General features: G+C 38.4%; 1 protein-coding gene across 1 annotated transcript in view; it reads right to left on the reverse strand.

The window, feature by feature from the left end:
* The window catches only part of EGFL6 (EGF like domain multiple 6), a 79,176-nt gene that overhangs the window by 28,955 nt on the left and 28,100 nt on the right, over window positions 1-22,121 (reverse strand). Inside the window, exons 4-8 of the mRNA XM_018565195.1 lie at window positions 16,640-16,759; window positions 14,918-15,037; window positions 12,637-12,771; window positions 7,888-8,010; window positions 1,959-2,306 (exon numbers count right to left, since the gene is read on the reverse strand). Coding sequence (XP_018420697.1) covers window positions 1,959-2,306; window positions 7,888-8,010; window positions 12,637-12,771; window positions 14,918-15,037; window positions 16,640-16,759 — 846 coding nt within the window. The remainder of the gene's footprint in view (window positions 1-1,958; window positions 2,307-7,887; window positions 8,011-12,636; window positions 12,772-14,917; window positions 15,038-16,639; window positions 16,760-22,121) is intronic.

Consider the following 22,121-nt stretch of genomic DNA (forward strand, 5'->3'; position numbering starts at 1 on the left):
TATATATATTTTACCGTGTGAGCATTTGTTTTTTTTGTTTATTGTCATTTTTCATTTGTTTTTTTTTGTGTGGCTTTGATATGTGCAGCCTAATTAAAATTATTTTGGGTATATATGCTACTTATTTATTAATTCCCAGTGTCAAATTCCCCATGGTCCACAGATGTTAAATCAGTGGAAACTTACTTACATATTGCTAATTATCTTGTCAGTGGACCTTTGGGGCTGACATTCTAGAATGAAAATGGTGTGTTAATGTTTTGTTAGGAACAGGATATTTTTAAAATATGGTATCTGATCAGATCTACCTAACAGTTCCCCTATTTTTTAGATTTAGGACTCAGAACCAATCAGTGCTTAGTGACATTTGGTAGGACTCTAGTGTAGTAAAGCATGCTGCAGCATGCTGTTGTTAGCTACCTAATGCACAGACTCTGTCTGGGTCATAATCTTTTGGGATGGATAATACGTGCAGTTTGTCTTTAAAAAGTAGATGAAGCATTTATGGTATTATCCTTATCGTTTCATTATTGCGCTTTCTAATATTGTTAAGTTCACTGTTTTTTAAAATGACATTCTTTGAATTTACAAAAGATGTGATATCTAACTTGATGCTGTAAGAGGGCTTCCTTTTTCATCTAAATCTAATAAATCTAAACTCAGTTAAATGTCATGATCTGAATTCCATTTGTCTGTAGCCCTTAGCACTTTGCATTCCATACCAAACAATTTCATGTGCTAGAGGCTTAGATCTAAGGATGTTCCTAGCAAAAAAAAATCAGTATTGCATTACAAATGAAAACTGGTATTTGGGTACTATACTGATATAAAATCCCTCATACATTAAGTAGCTAGCAAGCTCTTGCCTTACTCAGGCCTTTTTTATTGCAATGTAAAGTGAACCTGTGCCCAGACAATGCACATTACAGTATTTATATATTCTGAATAAGAAGTGAAAGCACTGTAAAATAAGCTCTCATTCACCTCTGTAGTTATAGGCATTGTGGAAAAAAAATTTGCAATGTTCCCACTAAAGTCTCAGCTGTTTTCTATGGAGAGCAGAATCTTGGCAGCCTGCCAGGCCCCCAATGTAAACACACAGCAGGTATTTCTAAACTGCTAATAAAGTGACTGAAACACAGGTTATAAACAGCCTTCAGAGAATAAAGACCCATCCAATCATCACAGATACCATCACTAATCTATAATGGAAAAACACTCATGTATGTTGGCTGCCTGGCATTCTGACACCAACCTGTATACCCTTTTAGATCTGATAAGTAATCTAAGGATGGCTTCACTCTTTTAATCTTTTAATTGCCAAATTGTTAAGGGCTGGGTGGTGTTGGGGGTGACAGGGTAGATTGTATTTAGTTCTAAAAGTTTTTTTAAATTAGTGTTAAATGTTTTTACTTTTTCAGCAGGCTGGTAAATGTGTAAAGTCCAGCTTGCACTTTACCAGTTCACTGTATAATTAGTTAGCAACTTTTTTACTCCAGTGGGGGAGGTTAGTAGTATATAACCCCTCCCCAAGTTTCCTTGGCGCATCCTCTGGCATTGTAAAAAATGGATTAGCCCAGTGTCTGTCAATGGTGAGTTAATATTTTCAAATGGGGAAGGCTAATAGACCCCACTATTGGAGCACCCATCCAGTACTGTAAAGCATATAGTCTGGTATCAGCATGTCATGGGGTCCAAACACTCATATACTTCCAGCCATGGGGATAGAAGACTGTGAGACTAGGGTGTTATAGAAGATACAGTATCTTAGAAGGGCTGCATGTCCTTTTCTTTGTATTGTTTACAAAAATTGATAAAGAATTTGAATGATATAAAAATATATATATACTGATGGATCTGAATCCAGTTGGTGGGAACAGATTGGGTGAATGGATTGAGTTCTCCATTTTCGATTATCCACTCATCTATTCCATCAAAAAGAGTAAAACAGAACTCACCAAACACATCACCTCTCAGTGTTTTCTTTTGTACAATTGTATTTTCATAGTCATCCTCATCTTCATCATCATCTCCATCATCCTCTTCATCTTCATTGTCATCCTGGTCTTCCTCCTCTTCTCTGTCTTCTTCCTTCTCTTTGTAAGGTTCTCCTATGTAAACTCCATCCACATAGTCAAATGGCTGTAGACGTGGTTTTGGAGATGGTGTTACAACCAATTCAGGTATTACATTTTTTATGTCTTCATTCCTCTTTAGGCCGTTCTTATGTGCCAACAGTTTCTTTATTGTGTCTTTTGCACTTCCAACTATTTTAGGCCCTTCTTTCACAGGTTTATCTGGAACAGCTATGGTGAAACCAAACAGATGTACATTTTCAGCTGACTTCACATCATATATTTCAAACATGCATAGTATGATTGCTTTTGTTCTTATAAGGACGGACACAAACTTACAATCGACTTGCCATGTATCAAGCAATGAAAGCTGCATATGCCAGTGCAGAATCATATCTAAATACTTAATTCAGCCATCACTACCATGAAAGCTTTACTACTACTTTGCTAGCATGACTGACATGCTCTGCACTGCAACCTGGGAGAGCAGAGAAATCCCTTCTTATTTACAAGGATGCACAGATACCGTTTTTTTGGTATCGAGTACCGATATTTTTTTCCCTGGTACTCGCTTATACAGAGTACCAATATTGGTGCCATGTGCCCTGATTCCTGATTGCCTGGGAAGCCGGTGTTCTATTGGAAGAACACCGATTTTTACTTCCCGAGGTTGCCTCGCTTCCTGACCAATCAGGAAGCTGGGAGGCGGGTCAACACATGCCGCCTGTCTTCCTGGTTGGTTAGGAAGCAAGGCTGCCTAGCAACAAGTGAAGCCGGCTTCCTAGCCAATCATGAAGCCGGGAGGCAGGTCATAACTGATTGGAAAGGAAGCCTGCTCCATAATTCCTAGGCACTGCTCGTCAGATGGAGATCTCCCTCTGACCAGAAGTTCCGGTATCGGAGGTAAGTATCGGAGCATTTGAGCCAGTGCGAGTACTCGTCCAAAAACTCGGTATTGGCACTGGTATCGGTATTGGTGCATCCCTAATGATATTCATTTGTTTATTATTATATAGTATTATCATTTAGCCTGTACCAGACTTTGGCAGCTTTAGATACCTAAAAGCATGATGGTATATTTCAATATTCAAATGTGAAACAGCTAACTTGATGACCACCTTCCCTTTTCCATTTTGAAAAATGTAAGCAGCCCAAGGGGAAGACATGTTTTTAATATCTGTGGAACAGATACAGGTAGGAATCTGCAGGAAATGCCTGAGTGAGATTAGCAAACCTGAAGGTTCACACAGGGACAATGCCAGTAGAAGGAATGTTGTATTTAGGACATCACAAACCGTGCATCACAGGAACAACAGGGCGGAGATGAGTATTATTGTACTATGTACCTTCTTAATTGCCTCTTAAATCCTTTGGAAGGAATTTTCCTTTTAGGTGCTTACTGCAGCATGTACTTATCTAAATCAGATGTGCTTGGCATAGGTAGCTTAATACAAACCGACATTCAAAGCCATTCAAGCTGAAGAACAGTTGCAATAATATTCTACATGTTCATGAACATAATTTACATTATGTAGTTATATTATTATAAATGTTCTATATTTCATTCAATGTTTATCATGGTGTCACATGAAAACAAATACTACACTGAATCAGACTCTTTGATCATTTTTATTTTGTTAAGGGAAACATAGGTTACACATTCTTGACGTGGCTCCTGTATGTTGATCAGTAAGCTAAATCAAACATACCATTAACTTTTCTGGAGCACAAGAATGTGCAGCCACTGCCAAATCACTGACAGCGATCTGCAGTCCAAACATATGCTATTTATTTAGATAGAAGGATAAGAGTGCTGTATTATGTGTATTATTCATTTTATATTATTACTGTGTGCATGATAAAACATGAATTACCCTTATTAAAATAGAAAGAACATTCATGCTATTATTACTATTGAAGTAAACAATCTAATATACTGTATATCTCATCAATAGAAAATGACACCTGACTGTGCTAAATTACCTACTTGTTTTCATACTTCACTGTACATGTTATTGCTGATGAAGAACTGTGCCATATATGTATATATGGAGCCAAACATTTACATTTATTCACATATTTGTATATGAATGGTATAATAATAAAGGATATATATAAATATTATAAATGTTGTCAGGTCTAAGTAATTGTAAGTGTAATATATGGACCAAACGCACACCCAAGCCATGGATTACAAAGCCATATAGAGTTAAACAAGAAGTACAAACCACTCCATTCCATGGAAATATAACACATTCTGATTGCACATTCTCATTTAACTAGATTCTAGCTCTTGCCTTTTGCAATTTCTAGCTACTCGTGGAGTAGCACAGAAATACTCCAGAAAATATAAAGACACTGGGATTGATTTAATAATGGAATAGAGTGTATGTTCACTTTGCAAAGTGAATAAGGTGAAGCTGTGTTCAGTTTGTATACCCAATCATGGTGAGTGAATTAAAGAAAAACGTGTTTTTTTTAATAATGTATTATTGAGTATTCTAATTGGACACAGCTTCATCCTATTCACTAGTATTCATTATGTACATTCATTAAAGCCATTATTTTTTTTAGTAAACCAACCCCATTATCTGCAACTCCATAACACACAGGTGGGAGCTGTACAGAGGCAGATGTTGGAGAATGAAACTGTAATTGCGTTTTAGCAAGTTTTGGGCTCATGCACACAGGTGGCTGAACCTGCACAATGTACATTCCTATTTATTTCCCTCCAAGGTCCTGCATACAACCTACAATCAGGGCCGGATTTACTCTCTCTGCTGTCCCAAGGCCAGGTTCCTCAAGGCACCCCCATGTCTTTTACTTTTTTATAATGTTTTATTTTATAATGTTTTACTTTTTATCACTTTTTAATTTTAATTATTATTTCTCATTATTTTTTATTTTATTTTTTTTACTTTTTATTAATTTTTTAATTTTCTATATTTTACTATTATTTTTTTCACTTAACTTTATTGCTATCACACAGGGGCTAAATGTAGGGGGAAAAAAACTACCCGCTCAGCGGCTGTGCTGCCCCAAGGCCAGGCCTCGGTGGTCTTGTGGGAAATCCGTCCCTGCCTACAATAGTAGTCAATGGCTGTACATTCATATACACAGGACATGCATAAAACACACATATGTGTACGGGCGCACAACCTCGAATCCTGACTGCCTGCAATGCCTGTGCTTTCTGCAAGTCCGATGTATAAGACTACAGCTGTGCACATTCATTAACTTATATGGGAGGCTGTACACAGCACCTGTGACTCCTTGGTGGGGGAAATGCATAGCCGCCCATGTGCATGAGTCCCTAAAGTAAATGTGCATGAGTCCCTAACGTAAACACAGCAATTTCTGTTTTTGTACTGCTAGAATGGTATCTAATTATCTATTATGACAAGAGCTGTTTACTAGGTTTCAGAAAGCTATATTGTCAATATATTCTGGAGTTCCATAACAATTAGCAATGAAAGCACATTTTGGACCTGGAGTTAAGTGGAATGGTAGTTTTTTTCTTTGATAAAAAAGGCTATAATGCAATTAAAATAAATACTATTCGGCCTGTTAATGAAAATGTTAAAGCAGAACTCCGGGTAAACTTTTTGTTAACCCTGTTAAAAGTTATGCTCACATGATCTTAGATCAGTCCCTTCCGCCTCGCTCCCCCTCTGCTGCAGCGGTCTAAGGATCCTCGAGTTCATCACATTCTATACACAGTGTATTGGACGTGAGGACACCAACAGACATTCCATCACTGCAGCGGAGGAGAAGACAGACTGGGTGGAGCGCTGTCACAGCTGGCCGGCATGGAGGATTGGGTGAGTATAACTGTTGTTTTTGAACCTAGAGAAAAACAAGCACTTTTTTTGCTTTAATTCTCTTGGAAACTGAAACAAATAATCCAATTGGCCACTAGGTATATGTTCTCCATTTTTGGAGAACTTTTCTTTCTTCAGTTTTTTTGATACATTAAAACATGCAAACCACATTAACATTACTTATGATAATTACTGAGTGAAGCCATAAATCACTCCTGTCACCTTGGCAGCGATTCTTTAGTTACGCATGCAATGACTGAATGTTGCACTGTATAACATCAGTCTCCTGGAATTTAGAAGAACTGGAAAGGTTCAGCCATTGTTCAGGAAACTGAAATTTTAATTGTATATTCCATGTATGAGGGTTAAGTGCCTTTAGTTTGGCTTCTTTGACTTCGTCATGGGTCTATTTATTTAGTATAAATAATCTAAAGTTAAATAGCAATCCTATGTGATGGTTGAATGACCCTGGCATTTCTAATTGAATCTGATAGATAAATATGGTGTGTGCCGATTTAGGTTTATAGCTTCATTGCACAAGTTATATTGTCAGATTTTAAAAAGTTATGGACAAATCTGAACAAACTGTTCAGATTTGTTTGCTCAGCCGTAAATAAATTCTGGTTACTGGCATATAATGTCGAAACACAAGGTGTTAGGCATAATTTGCACTAAATGGCTAAAGTAACTTCTAATGTATGAAACAATCATAAGCCAGTTATTCTCTTTGAAGAGCAACCACTCACGTTTAAGAATGTGTCTGTTGGTTCCATGGTGTTTCTTCAGATCTTTTGATTTAAGTCTAAATCTATAGCTCATTTAATAGTCAAGCTTAATTCATGTGCCCTCTGATCTTTATTTTTCCATCTGAATCTATAGTTCATCTTAATAGACAAGCTTAATTAACACTGATACTCTCATATTATTATCTGTAAGGATACATAAAAAGATTATTCTATTGTCTGGTGCATTAAGGAGTGATGACTTCATTCTTCTGTTCACTTTACATCTCAGGTCTAAAGGTGAAAGATAAAAGTGTATGCCGGACTGCAAGGAATGTCTGCCTGCAACTCTGCAATCAGTCATATATTGTATCTTTCAATAGTGGAGGCTTATAGGTGTGTTTCAGTTGTTATTACTGTAACAGATCTGTTTCCATGACCTACTCTAAAAGGTACCAGGTTTTCTTCTCATAAAAATGATTCTACCTTTCTAAAGGATTTGCTTACACATCAAATTATTTTGTTAGGAATATAAAAAAAGAAGCTTAGAAATAGAATATATTGCCCTTTGTGATATGGGTTAATGATTCTGCCTTGCAGTGCTAGGATGCCCAGTTCAAATCCCAGCCAGGACACTATTTTCATGGAGTTTGCATGTTCTCCTTGTTCTTGTGTGGGTTTCCTCCTACACACCAAAGACATGTTGTTAGGTTAATTGGCTCCTGTCTAAAACACCCGTAGTATGTGTGCACATGTGAGATAAGGACTTTAGATTCTTGAGGGCAGGGACTTATGTGAATGAATAGTATGTAAGGTGTTGCGTAAATTGTCGGCACTATATAAATATCTGTAATAAATGTTTGTTAAAAAATTGGGGTAGAACGATAGCCACTGACAATACATCTGTGTACCTTATTTGTTTGAGTACCTGTTATGTCTAAATATTCAATAAAAAAAATTATTGAAAACTCAGTATTTTTCAATGTCCCACAATGTTCTACTTTTATGAAGAGAGTTGGCGAACATGGACTGTTAGTGGTACAGAAGGCCAGGCTTTGCAAATAAGTAATGTTATTTTTTTACAACTGTTACTACTCAATTGCAATAATAAATATAATAAATGGTAATGTTATACACACAGCTATAGGTGTTTATGAGGACCTAAAAACGTTTAAAATGATACTGGCCTAAGTTCTGCTTAGATAAGGACAGTACATCCTTAAAATATGTAATTCCTAACTGTTGCAGTTCATTGCTAAGTGACCCTACCTGAACACTGGTATCCGCTACCCTTGTATCCTTGTTTACATCGGCATTTATAGGAGCCTGGGGTATTGAGGCAATCACTGTGAGGGCTGCACTTATGAGTCTTCATTAGGCACTCATTTAGATCTGTGAAATAAGAAACAAGTTAAATGACCATAAACATGAAATGATCAAAGAACTGTCCACTGAACATACTGAATAGATAATCCTGACACAACCCTGCCTCTTGAGGAGTGATTGGATAGGAACATTTAAACTGACCATTTAATTAAACCAATGAGATTAACTGAGCAGAAGGTGTCCGAAGAGGCTGTGGAGTGCCAACGCGCTTTCTCTTTCAATGCTGATATTTGTATATTAGTGTCCAGGACTCCAAGGCTCTTGGGGAGCAGGAATATATACAGAAATTTATGCAGACACAGGTACGGTACTGGCTATTAAGTCATGGAAGCAGATCACTATGTTTACTTTATGAACTTGGTATGTTTTAGTCATTAAACAGGGTAAATGGCAAGAGTATAGCCAAAGCAAGTATATGGTCTAAAAAGGAAACCTAGAACTTAAACCTAAATCAAATTATGGTTCACACAACTTTGAAAAAAACAGTATAATAAGACATATGACTGTAAACGATTTGTACCTCATTTTAGTGCTGCCAGACCCTAATGAAATATCCTGACTTCTGTGATATGGGGAGAGCGGGAAAAAAACCTTTCACCATCCCAAACCCTATAAATAGCCATGTTAGGTCTGGAGAAAAAAGGATGCCGTCCCTTAACCCAGGAGTCAGCAACCTTAAACACTCAAAGAGCTATTTGGACCCGTTTCAATCTTAAGATCTACTGCATCTACCATAGATCCTGCACAGCCCATCTGAGACTCTCTATGGTGGGCTCTGCATGGCCTCAGGTGGGCTGGTTGCTGGGGTCCCTTTCCCTGTACCTCCTCCCAACTCCTTTTACCTGCTGTTGCTGGGGCCTGGCGTCCTCCACCCCCTCTCATGTCACCTCTGCCAAGCCACCCCTGGTGCAGCTGATACTCATGTAAGAGGCCCCCCAGGCTGCCCAGACCCCTCACATGAGTACCGGCCATACCCTCTGATGGCGGTGTTCTATCAAAGTTTGTAACTACGTTACAATGTGTGACTGGTGACGTGGTCACACATTTCAATGTAATCCTGCCCAGTTTTTTGGCGGTGGAATGTGTGACCGATCAAGCATTCCAACGCTTTCTCAGCTGTTCTAGGGCAGATCAGCATCGCAAATCCTATGTGCAGGAGAACTGATTTGCCCTGGAACAGCTGATTTGTCCTGAAATGTCACTTCCATCCGACCCTGTGAGTGCAAGCTCGCATTCCACCCCACTCACAAAGTCAGATAGAAGTGACATTTCAGGATCGAACAGCTGTTCCAGGACTGAACACCTGGACAGGGAGCCACAGCAGAGGGATGAAAGAGCCACATGTTGTCCATGGAGCCGCAGGTTGCTGACCCCTGTCTTAACCTATGTAACTACAGTCTTTTAGTAAGTAACTGATTGAATAACAGTAAAGGTGTTCCACGCTCTATTTATCTATATCGTAAACCAAGCAGCAAACACAATCTGTGAAACAAACAGCAATGAGAAAAATATACAAAATAACAGTGTAGAACTATCAAAAAATAACCAAATAAATATAAGTGCCTCAGGCACTTAGAAAATACAAAAACACTGTGCATGAACGCAAACACAGCACCAATGTCTAAAACCACCTAACAATAGTGTAACTTTCAAACAAAAAATAATGCAAAATGTGTCTAATGTCCCAGGTGTCTTCTCAATTCAATATAACTGTGATCAAAAATTGTGTCCAAATAGTATCACCACTAGATTTATATTGAAACTTTACTCAGCGTTAAATCCGTGCTCGCATACACTCCTGCGCACCTTAGGTTTTGACCATAAATAAAGTATATTAAAGTAAACTCCCCATTATCCAGCATCCACTGGGATTGGTAGATCCTGGATAAATGTAGTTTCTGGTTGCTTGAGAGTTACTATTAAAAATAGGTCTAACTAATGCCATACCCCATACTATGCCATAGCATAAGATAAACTCTGTATTGACTTCATATTAATATTGAAATGCAGTAATCAAAAGCAAATTAAGACAAATAGACACACTTAAAGGAGAACTATGAGGTGAGTGCTCTTCACTCATCCTCATAGTTCTATCCGACCTGTGACAATGAAACTGTCACAGGTCGGCTCAGTAGATCAGGAAGTGAGCTTACACATACCGGGGTTCGCTCACTTCTCGATCTTGTCACGGCAGGGAGCCGTGACAGGGGTGGGGCTGGATTCCCCCCTCCCCGCTCCGATCCGCCAGCGCTGACCGGCGGAACGGATGGGGCGGGTACAGCTGACTCTGCCTCTAGATAGGCAGAGCCAGCTGTCACTCACGCAGCTGGGCGGATTAAAAAAAAAATAGGGATGCACAGATACTTTTCGAGTACCAGTGCAGATACTTGGCATTTTCATACCCTCCCGTTACCCTTAGGAGAACTATGGTTAGATGAAAGTTCTGGTTAGTTTTATACCGGATAACTGAGAGGTTGCTGTAGTATGGTCTCACACACCTCCCCTTCCTTGGGTTAATTGCCCATCTCTATTCAGGGTGAGATACTCCTCGATCCTACTTGGGTGCGATAATGCTCAAATAACAGAAGAAATGGTACATAGTGTAACCCGGCTAAAATCTTTTATTTATTTCAAACTCACTTATCCTTCCCCATATAAAAATCAGATAACCTCACTCCAGCGATCGTCAGCATAAGAAGAAACAATCTGCTGACCTCTTAATCCAAGAGATTTGCATTGATTTGCAAATATATGCTACTAACACCTCTGTGTTCAAAGTGACACTAAACTTAAATCTTAAAAATGCTTCCCCTCTGCTGGCGATGTAATTTAAATCCTGGTTGTTTACTGCAAATATACTGGACTTGCCCGCTTATTCAACCCCTTTGGAGGATGGTTAGATCTACATTAGAACAACTTACACAAAAAGATACTACAACTGTCCCCTCTCCATTACCTATTGGGCCTTCCTTTTCTGCACTTACATAAATACGATCGGAAGTTGATCATACATAATTTGACAGTGGCACGTTGTCTTATAGCATTGCAGTGGAAACGTGTGCTCCCTTTATCTAAACTTGAATTCTTTGCTCATATAGAGGATGTGCAGAATTTGGAAAACCTAACGGCTAGACTTAAACATTCCCTTTCTTTGTATAACAAAGTCTGGGAAGCTTGGAGATCTGTGGATAGACAGTAGCCCTTGCATGTTGAGTATATGAACTTTTACGAGCTAATTTATTATATAGTGAGGTTTCCGTTGTCATCTTTCTTCAGCTCTTGATTGCTCCAGGGTAGATCGGTCTCTTAACTCTTGCTTTTTCCATCTCCTTTTCTTTTGTTCCTTCTCTCTTCTAATCCTCTAGCGACACTATCTCTTTTCTTTTTTGCTCCCTTTCCACTTCCTCTCTTTTCTTTTTCAGTTATCCATGGTTAATATGGAATAGTTTTATTTACAATGTTTTACTTTCTTTTCCATGCTAAATGTATTTTTCTGTATTTATTTCCATGCACAACATAGTTGAAAAAATTTTGTTTCACTTTTAAGTAAGACTAATTTCACTGTATCTAAAATGCTTATACAAGAAATAATTTGAAGGTGTTTTACATGTATAATTCAGTTTGGAACTTTGTACTTAATATGAAAAATGCTTGAATGTATGCACTACATATGTTCTTTTTGATTGTCTTTTTACGTTGCGTGGTCTGCTTATCTTAGTTCTATGTACATTGCTTTTATTTTTCAATAAAACGTTATTTAAAAAAATAATCTTACAACTGCATTTAGGTACCTTAACTAATAACACAAATCACTCGGCTGTAGATCATCAAATCATCTCTGAATTGGTGCTGACACTGTCCTTCCTTCTGGAGGGTGGCTGCTTTTGTTCCCCATGGTCCTTGTATGTGTTGTGAAGTAGCCACCCCTCCAAACTCACTCCTGTGATGGACTACGCTCTCAATACAAATTAGTAAACTAACTTTGAAATTGTAGTCCATCACAGGAGCGAGCTTGGAACGGTGGCTACTTTACAACACACACAGGGACCATGGGGAACAAAAGTAGCCACCGTCCAGAATAAAGGACAGTGTCAGCATGAATTCAGAGATGATTTAATGTCTACAGCTGTGTGACACACAATTAATGTGCAGCTTTGTTAATAGTTAGGGTATTTGAATGCATTTTTAAGATTTAACTCTTGAGTTTAGTGTCACTTTAATACATAGGGGGGAATTTATCAAGACTGGAGCAGACAAAATCTAGAGCAGCAGTGCACTGCAACCAATCAGCTTCTCACTTTCATTCTCAAATCTTACCTGAATAAACTGAAGAGGGAAGCTGATTGGTTACCATGGGCAACTGCTCCAGATTCTGCCTGCTTCAGTTTTGATAAATCCCCCTCATAGTGTTTAAGGAATGCTGGCTATATCTTTAATTTGCCAGTAAAATCTGACGCAGTTTCTAATTCTTTACTGTTTCACTAAAAAGGTGTATTTTTTGCTGTCTATGTCTGTATTAGATAGACTTCCCCTCACTTACTGTCTTGGTGACAGGCAGGGTTTCTAACCCTTTCCCATTATCCAAAACACTTTAATTATGTCAATGGCTACCAGTCTTTTTAGTATTCTTACCCACACAATCATATCTGCCATTCACATACTTTAATTCATAACCACTCTGGCACTTGCAATAATAGCTTCCAAAAGTATTCACGCATCTTCTATTAAAAGGACAAGTAACTTTTCCAGCTGCACATTCGTCAATATCTGCAAGGAAAAATAAAATAATTTTGTTAATTTGGGTTGTGATACAAATCACAGTGTACATTTTGTAGTTTGCTACATATTTAATATTTAAAGGGAAACACACAAAGTAATCTTTTTGTCTAATTGTGTTTTCATTGTACTCGCCTTTTTCAATATAAAGCTCAGGGACTAAAATACAAATTGCTTGGATTCCTGTGACATAGAACTTTCTTTGACTCTAATTAATTTGTACTAGGACCATAAATACTGATAAGGGTAATGCAGTAGCTACCATAAACTACCGCCACAAAATTATTTCTAAAAATGACCCTACAGGAGGTGTTTTGAAGCTTAATCCCTAAACTAGTAAAATCCTAAGATCAGAGACATCCCCAGCCATGGTGACATCCCTCTGGGAAGTTATCGCGCATGCACAACATCATTACGTACTCAATGACGCCATCACGCACGTGCGTAATTACATCATGCATGCTTATGCTTATTATCTTCATGATGGACGACGGCAAAGAGAGGAGGGGATGTTCACCCAGCGGGATGAGGTATGCCGCCGGGTCCCCTCCTCTCTCGTGCAACTGTGAGGCTCTTGGTCCATGATCGAGTGCCCGACTTTTCAGAGGGGGTGACTGACAGTCATTTTGCTGTCACCCCCTCTAAAGGTGTCTAGGCCGCAACCCCTGCACCCCCCTTGTGACGCCACTGCTTAGGATTCCAGACAGTGTCACTAAGGGTCTGTGTCAATGGGCTTTTGTTTCCGTCAGAACTGATCCTCTCCCTATAGACGTCAAAGGCAATGCAAAAGCAGCTTGATGTAGCTTAGAATTCATTCAAATGCAGGTTAACTGAAGGTCAAATGCACCTGTCAATGAACACTGAAGGATCTCAACAGCTTTTCAAAGTGATCTCAATCGCAAGGTCAATGTAACTGAAAGAAAGATGTGTTTGCCTAATGACACAAGACCAAAGCCTATCAACACAGAAGGACCTGTTCACATGAGTTTCAGGTCCTGATCAGGTCCGAAACTGCAGACGCGGTGCTATGTGTTTTTGCCGCGTTTTTGCTGCGTTCCAGTTAAAAAAAAAAAAATATATATTTTTTTTGCTGGAGTGGGGGCTGTCTGTATGTTAGCTGCAGTGCAGTGCGTTATTGACGCGTTTTTGATGCGTTTTGCGTTTCCGGACCGGACAAAACGTGACAAGCAGTATTTTTTCTGTTGTAACCTGAACGGACTGCGTACGTGAGAACTGTAGCCCATAAAACACATAGGGATACATTGGGATGCATTTTTAGTGCAGGAACGTACGGATCAGGTCAGCACAGAAAATGGACGTCATGTGAACAGGCCCTAAGGGCTAATTCACACGGGCGTGCACATATATACAGTGTGCACACCTGTGCAGAGACCTGTTTCTGTGAGAGACTGGTGCTGTGTGTAACTACGTGCAGCTGCTTGGAGAACGCAGCTACATGCCGACCCAAACTTCCATATTTGTGCTAGACTGAATGCCGTACTTGGATGCAAACAGTGTGTGTACGCCCTTGTGAATGAGCCCTATCAGAGGCCACAAATGTATCAATATGATCATTCAATTGAGCAATAAATGGGACTAAGCTGCAAGAAAACTGCACAGCAAACCTCCATTTGATCAATTTAGTGAGTTCCCGATCAATTGTGACTTTGTAGATTGCTTCTAATAGATCACACAAATATCTGCATGTGTGCCGAAGACCCAATCCCAATTTAAGACTGATTGAATTTATCACAAAGGGCAGAATAATACAGTGTGTTTGATAACAATACATTGTTTGATATTTGAATCGATGATGACTGGCTTGTTTGCAAGTGCTCACACCTAAATGGATCACAAATCAATACATGTATGGTCACCAAAGAATCAGCAGACAGTTTTACTCAAAATAAAATAACAAATGGAGGTTTACATTGTTGAACTATTTTGTTTTTTTATAGACGTTCTTTCATTTGTTAATTGTTCCCATATAGATAGAACAAAAACAAGTACACAAGGATTTTTGTGCGTTTGATGAATACTCTATGCAGCGCACCTTTTTGTCTGTTTTTATGGCCATTTGAAATTAAGGGATGAATTCTGGGGTGAGCTGAAAACTGAAAGTAATATCTTAACACACCTATACAATTTCTTCCATCTGGCCCCAGCTGCAGTCCGCTGGATGGGCATGAACATCGCACCTCCCCCTTGACTTCTTCACAGCCATACTGGCAGTTTGCCATTCCACAAGTCCTGGAGTCTGAGAAACAAGATTAATCGCACACGGTTTCAATTATGGCCGTTATTACTTTTTCATGTCTCCTCATCAGCAACACAGAGAAAATTGGATACCTTCAGTGGGACCAAGTAAAAAATTACCCAAATGAAATGTTTCATAACATATTACATCTTGATGGGGCTGTGTTTTGTTATGTTGATTAAAGCAAAGGCATATGCTTTTCAACATTTGTTACTCACAGTAGCTATATTTACAGCACCATAAGGCTCCATTCACACATGAGCGGTTTTCCACGTGTATTTGGCAGTATGCAGATGCACAAACCGCGCTAAACATAAAAACAATGCATTGCAATGTGCATTGTTCAGACTAATGCGTTGGCAACGTGGTACGAAATGGCATGTCCTGCAAAATAGTCCAAGCGCGATTTTATGGGCAGATTCCACACGTTCTGGCTATAGTAATAGCCACAAACATGCGGAATCTGCGTGTATGTTAATGGTTGCACGGTTTTGTTCCGCGTGGCTTGTCACGTGAAAAACTGCGTGGAAAACGCTACCGGTATGTGTGAATGGAGCCTGAATCTTTAATAGCATTTACATCAATAAACATTTACTTCAATTTCAGCTTTTTATGCAATCACTTCACCTGAGACTTATACTGACTGCAAAGCTGAGGTCATTGTTTTTTTCTTTTCTCTCACTTGTTGAATATACAGTATAAATCCTTGTTACCTACCAAGAGCCAAAAATCTACCTTGGGACTGCAAATGTACCAGTTCATATCTGTCCCCAAATGTACAGTATGTAACAATGATGCAAATATGCAAATATTCAATATTTGAAATATCATTCAATATTTCATTTAGACCCAGAAGTGTACCCCCACATTCTGAAAATTCTGTTTCAGGAGAGGCCAGTGCATAGAATAATGTCTATTTAAAAGCAAGTGGTGTCATTTCTTAAATTTGACAAGTGTCTTATAATCCCCTCTACAGTGGACCTCACACTGACATGAGAGGGGAAGCAGTAGAAGCCAGATGGTTGTGCTGCAGTGTTCATGTGACTACAAGCACTATACAGAGAGGAGAAGAAGGCAGAGTGAGGCCATTATCAGTCTGCTGCTTCTCCCTCGCTGCCCAGTTATAGGGTGGGGACAAGGAGGTGACCAAGCTGTATTGCTTAACTACAGAAGTGAAAACTCAGGTCACCAACGTGTAAATATTATCAATCGATGGACAGAAATACAAATCATTTGGCAGATATGACAACTCTCATATCTGTATTGCAACTGTGTATTTGAGTGTTTGCCTGGAGTTCAGCTTTAAACTTCTTGACCTACATAAATATTACCTAGACGTATGTAGCACAGCAGACATAGCAAATATTATAACATAAATCCAGGAAGCTATGTAGTGCTATATAAGAACTGCAGATGGATCATATTATTCAAATTAGAGACATCTCAGCATTTTGGTTTCCAGACTTGCCATAGATTTTCAACCAGTTTTATATTAGCTGTCTTGCGGATATAAGAATAGTGAGTGTGTTCAGGCACAAACTATAACTTGCATTGGATATAATGAGATAAAAATTAAATGTATGAACTGTTTATATGACTTACTTGAACAAGAGCCATCTGGCATCAACATGTAGCCATTAAGACAATAACACTTGTAGCTGCCATGAGTGTTCATACACCTATGTTCACAGGGACGAGGCTTAAGACCACATTCATTCAGATCTGCAAAAGACATTTCATTGAGAAATATGTGGACACATACTTTTTCAGCAGTTTTATTGCTGAGCCAAAAGGTTTGGAGCTGGAAAGTGAAATGAGGTTAACATCAGTTCATGTGGCTTACTTCAGTTCACTGTAACTTTAACCTGCACTGTGCTATAAACACCAATGAAGCAGGCTTGCAGATAATTAACAAGAATCCAACAACAGATTGCGATGCATAGAAGTATGTACAACTATGCAAAAAAGGACAAAGGACATTCATATCTGAGAAACACAAGGGGCTTGGTCACATGAAAATAACACTGTCATTAGTTTGTTAATGCTGACGTTTAGTATTTTTAACCCCCTGACCACCATCCCTTGTGCACTTATAAAAATACATGCATACAGTTTTTACAAGGGTCTTCTGGCAGGTTAGATTACTTCACCGATCCTTCTACCAACCCTAACTTACTGTACTGTACCTACCTACAGAGCAGCACTGTTGTCACCCTAGGACAAGGCTACAGAATACCCCACTTCCTCTTCTTTATAACATGGGGTAGGTTATCTGTGGTCCACAGAGAGACCTGGGAACAATGCTGACTGATTGCAGTAGGCAGAGAGCACAGGAAGTTATGAGATCACAAGATTTATGGCAGGATGTACAGACATTTTTTGCACATATAAAACACATATAACAAATTGCTTTCAATGGTTTAGTTAAAGTGACACTAAACTCAGGAGTAAAATCTTAAAAATGCATTGAAGTACCTTAAATACTAACAATAATGCACCTTATTTCTGTATCACTGTAGATCCTCAAATCATCTCTGAATTTGTGCTGACACTGTCCTCCCTTCTGAAGGGTGGCTACTTTTGTTTTCCATAGTTCTTGTGTTTGTTGTAAAGTAGCCATCACTCCAAGATCACTCCCATTACGGACTACAATCTCAAATTTAATTTACTTATTTGTATTGAGATTGTAGTCCATCATGGGAGCAAGCTTGGAACAGTGGCTAAGTTACAACACACACACACAGGGACCATGGAGAACAAAAGTAGCCACCCTCCAGAAGGTAGGACAGTGTCAGCATGAATTCAGAGATGATCTGAGGATCTATAGCCGAGGGATACACAAATAAAGAAGTAGCAAAAATTGTCACCAGCACACCAAAGAGATTTGCAGCATAAAGTCCTTTAATGACAAATTGCCACTCAGTTACAAGCGCTTTTGGGGTCTCAAAAGAACCCCTTCATCAGGCTCTGAGCCTGATGTAGGGGTACTTTTAGACCCCCAAAAGCTCTGAGCCTGATGAAGGGGTACTTTTGAGACCCCGAAAGCGCTTGTTACTGAATGGCAACTTGTGATTAAAGGACTTTTTGCTGCAAATCTCTTTGGTGTGCTGGTGACAATTTTTGCTACTTCTGTATTGTTCACGGTGCCATCCGTGGTCGCTATGAGCACCCACCTGCTCTGCAGGTTTATTATTATTCCGGTAAGGAGTGCAGTTGGTTTTCTACTATACTGGATACACAAATAAGAGACATTATTATTAATAGTTTTGGTATTTAAATGCATTTTTAAGATTTAACTACTGAGGTTTCTGTCACTATAACACAGAAAAAGGGAGCAAATAAGAGAAGTTCATTGTTTGGGTTTTTATGCACTTTAACCCCTTCGTGACGGGAGACGTACACTGTACGTCCAGCCACAAAGGGACCAAATGACTTGTCACGTACACTGTACGTGACGAGTTATTTGCTGCTTTAGAGGGCTGTTAATCGCTGAGAATCAGCTTTTAACATTCATTAATGGATGCCCTTACTACAGAGGCATTCATTAATGAAAGGGTTAACCTTTTTCAGACACCCGATACCTTAATATCGGGTGTCTGAGAGTCAAAGCAAAGCGGACACAGATGCCGGCTTTTGCCGGCATTCTGACAGCTCGTATAGATCGAGAGATATCTCTCTCAAGCTATACTGGGTTTTTTTTTTTTCTTTCATGAATAGATACAAAATGTGTCTATTCCTACAATGTATCTATTCCTGGAAGAAGAATGTTTGTTTGCTGATCGTTGTTGCAACAATCAGAAAACATTTAGTAACAGCTGAATCCTGAACTGCTGCAGGATCAGTGTCACTAACTTATTATCGGCTGTTCTGAAGTTTGAAGCAGCCTGATAATAACCAAAAATTTATTAATTTATCATGCAGTAACAGTGAGATTAATTCACAAAATCTGCTTGATATAATTAAATAAATAAAATAACATTTTTAAGTTTAAAAAAAAAGTGAAAAGTGTAAAAAAAAAAAAAAATTGTGAAAAGTGTAAAAAAAATAAAAAAATGTGTAAAAAATAAAATAAAATAAGGGACAAATAAATGAATGTATTTATTGCATTTTTTTAGCTGTGCTGGTTTTGTAAAAAAAATACTACAAATCAAAACTGGGAAAAAAGTGTTTTTTTTAAACGGTTTTTTCCTCTTTTTTTATATTTTATTTGTCCTAAGTGAGGCGTTAGACGCACATATGTGATATAAATATGTAGCCCTATCTGTCCTCTAAAAAACAATATATAATATGTGTGGGTGCACTTTGTAAGAAAGTATATTACTGACGTGGAAGAATCACACAGCAAAAATGTCAAAAGTGTGTCAGTCATTTACGAACAGAAACTAAAAACAAGCTCAGTCATGAAGGGGTTAAATAAACCACTAAAACCTTTTTGTTATATCTGTTCGAAAAGTATCAGTTGATTGTGTTTGAAGTCTAGTGAGCTTGTAAATTCCTGTAGTGAGAACAAAGTACCTTTGCTATACTAAAATCCAAAGAAGTGTTATCAGCCCAGACTAGTTCACCTCTGTAAACTGGAAAACATCTTCCCTCTATGATATCGAGAAGAGGAGACAGGGAAAATTGTCTATAGTCTAGCAAGCAACCCAGAGTGACAACGCTGCTCCTCCATACATACAATGTAGTGAGTTGGAAGTGTGTATCTGGTAAATTCACTAAGTGCAAATAAAGAAAAAAAAGTCTGCAAAAAGAAAACTAATTCAACCACCACATCTAGGGCTGGTAAGCTACAGTATATTATGTTTTGGTTCTTGAGTTTAGATACACTTTAAGGAGTTTATTTATAAACAATTCGCAGAGCCATTGGCCCTGCAAATGAATGTTCGTTCTATGCCAATGGAAGGACAAAACAGATGTTCTTTAGAAGTCAAATATATTTTCAAATGTAATTTTGTAATACCGCATTATGGCCACTAGGTGGAGCTGAGGAGCATAAAAAAGTTCCATCCACTGGCCATGTGGTATTACAAGGTGACTTTCAAAAAATATATTTGACTTAAAAAGAAAATGTACAAGAACGTTAAATTTGTGTATCCATTCCCACATAACAAACATTCACAGAGATTCGTAGGGCCAATGGCTCTGCAAATTGTTTTATAAATAAACCCCTAAGTGATTTAAAAAAAAAGAAGAACAAATAAGTAGGAGTGGACAGTGTTTATTTTTTATATTTGGACTGGTGTTTTTAAGATTATAGCTTGAGTCCTTGTGACTGAGCTAATTTATGTTTTAAAGGGGTTTGAAAATGAGTTCATGATTAAAGTTATTTATTAAATGTTAATTAAAATATTGCTATTAACTCCAATAATGGGCCATTGCCATTATGTTTTTCAATATTCTTGGTGTGTAGTCTCATTCTATTTTATTAATGCATTTTATTTCAGGTTGGTTTGTGAGTGCTGTGGGGTCTACAATCCCATGTATTTTTGTTTTTCCAGTGCTTTTGATGCAGAGAGTTTACCTCCTGAGAAAAATGAAGGTAATATCTCCTCAGTAGGGACAAAGACAATAAAAGCCGGACAGAGGCTCTGATATAGGCTCTTACCCAGGGGGTGGGCAAACTCTGGCCCTCCAGCTGTGATGAAACTACAAATTACATTATGCATCTGTCGCTGGGAAGCATACCCGTGGCTGTGAGAATCTTGCAATGCCTCATGAGATTTGTAGTTTCACAACAGCTGGAGGTCTGGAGTTTGCCAACCCCTACTCTAACCCACCCCTAACAAAAATAATGAGTTTTAGGTGCAGTTGGGCTTTGACCCTAGCTACCTTGCATTGTTTCAAATGTGTTTCAGTATGTATGCCTTTGCTTCACTGTCATGGTGACCCGTTACCTCTCAGAAGTATTTTGTCCACTTGGTGTTTGACCTGTAATGTGTCTCCTGAATATGCTGTTATATTCATTTACTGTCTGTAATATTGGTTCCAGCCCTAGGTGTCCAAAACTGTCAGAGGTGATTTATGGAGCTCATCTAATTGTGACACTTATATAGTTTAACTCAAATGTCCGCTTTGCAGAATGTAAGTACAGTAGAATGTCCGTACACCATACACATGTGAAAATAAGCAATTCTTAAAAGAATGCTACTGCTGGAATTTCAGTGATTTCTACACCTAATTCACACTGTATTATTAGTGACCCTTACAACATCTTCAGGTGTCATCTATGCAAGAACATAAAACAAGACAATTTGATAAATTATCATAGGCTGTCAGATGAAAAATAGACACTATAATAGAGAAAATACATAATTACAAAAATGTACATGGTAAAATAGATTGTTCAGGCATGTATGATCCTTCAAGGGCATTTCATTGATGGATCACCAGTCAGTGTAACATTCCTTAGCATTGCCAAGAAACAAGTCCCAAGTGTTAACTGTTAAACTCCTGACTGACAGAAACCTGAGTTTATCTTGAGGCATTTAAAGACATATTCCACTTTTTACAAAACAATTAATAAATAAATGCATACTGCCAAAAGAAAAACAATGTGCATTTATTAATTTTTTTGCATTGAAGCCTACAAAGCATAAGCTCCTGCAGACTTTCCCCCAAACCCCAGGTGTGTATCAAGGTATAGACCCTGGTTATGGAGCTTAAAGAAAGTATCAATGGACTACAAGTGACGTCACCGAACTTGTAGTCCATTGATAACTTTCTCAGTTGAGAACTACAAGTGGTTCTGTCGTGGTGGCAGATAAGACTTTAATTTATTCATTCATAGATCCTGTGAAGGGATCTGTGAATGAATGACGAAGCCATGCGAAGCGGACCCAAATTCAAAAATCCACAGAAACCTGTGGGGAGAAGTACCCCACGATTCAAGGGCTGGAGAATGTGATCATGTTTAACTTTACACCCTAAATATTGTTGTAACACGGAACAGAATATAAAAGGTGGAATTAGCCTTTAAGCCGGAAAACTTATAAATGTTCCTTTAGATAAGCACACCTTATCTAACTGGATAAATGTGTGAATCCTTTGTAAATGTTGTATGAATCTAGTGTAAAAACATTTATAA

The sequence above is a fragment of the Nanorana parkeri genome, unplaced genomic scaffold, assembly GCF_000935625.1.
Source record: "Nanorana parkeri isolate BGI_ZX_2015 unplaced genomic scaffold, ASM93562v1 scaffold821, whole genome shotgun sequence".
Taxonomy (NCBI): domain Eukaryota; kingdom Metazoa; phylum Chordata; class Amphibia; order Anura; family Dicroglossidae; genus Nanorana; species Nanorana parkeri.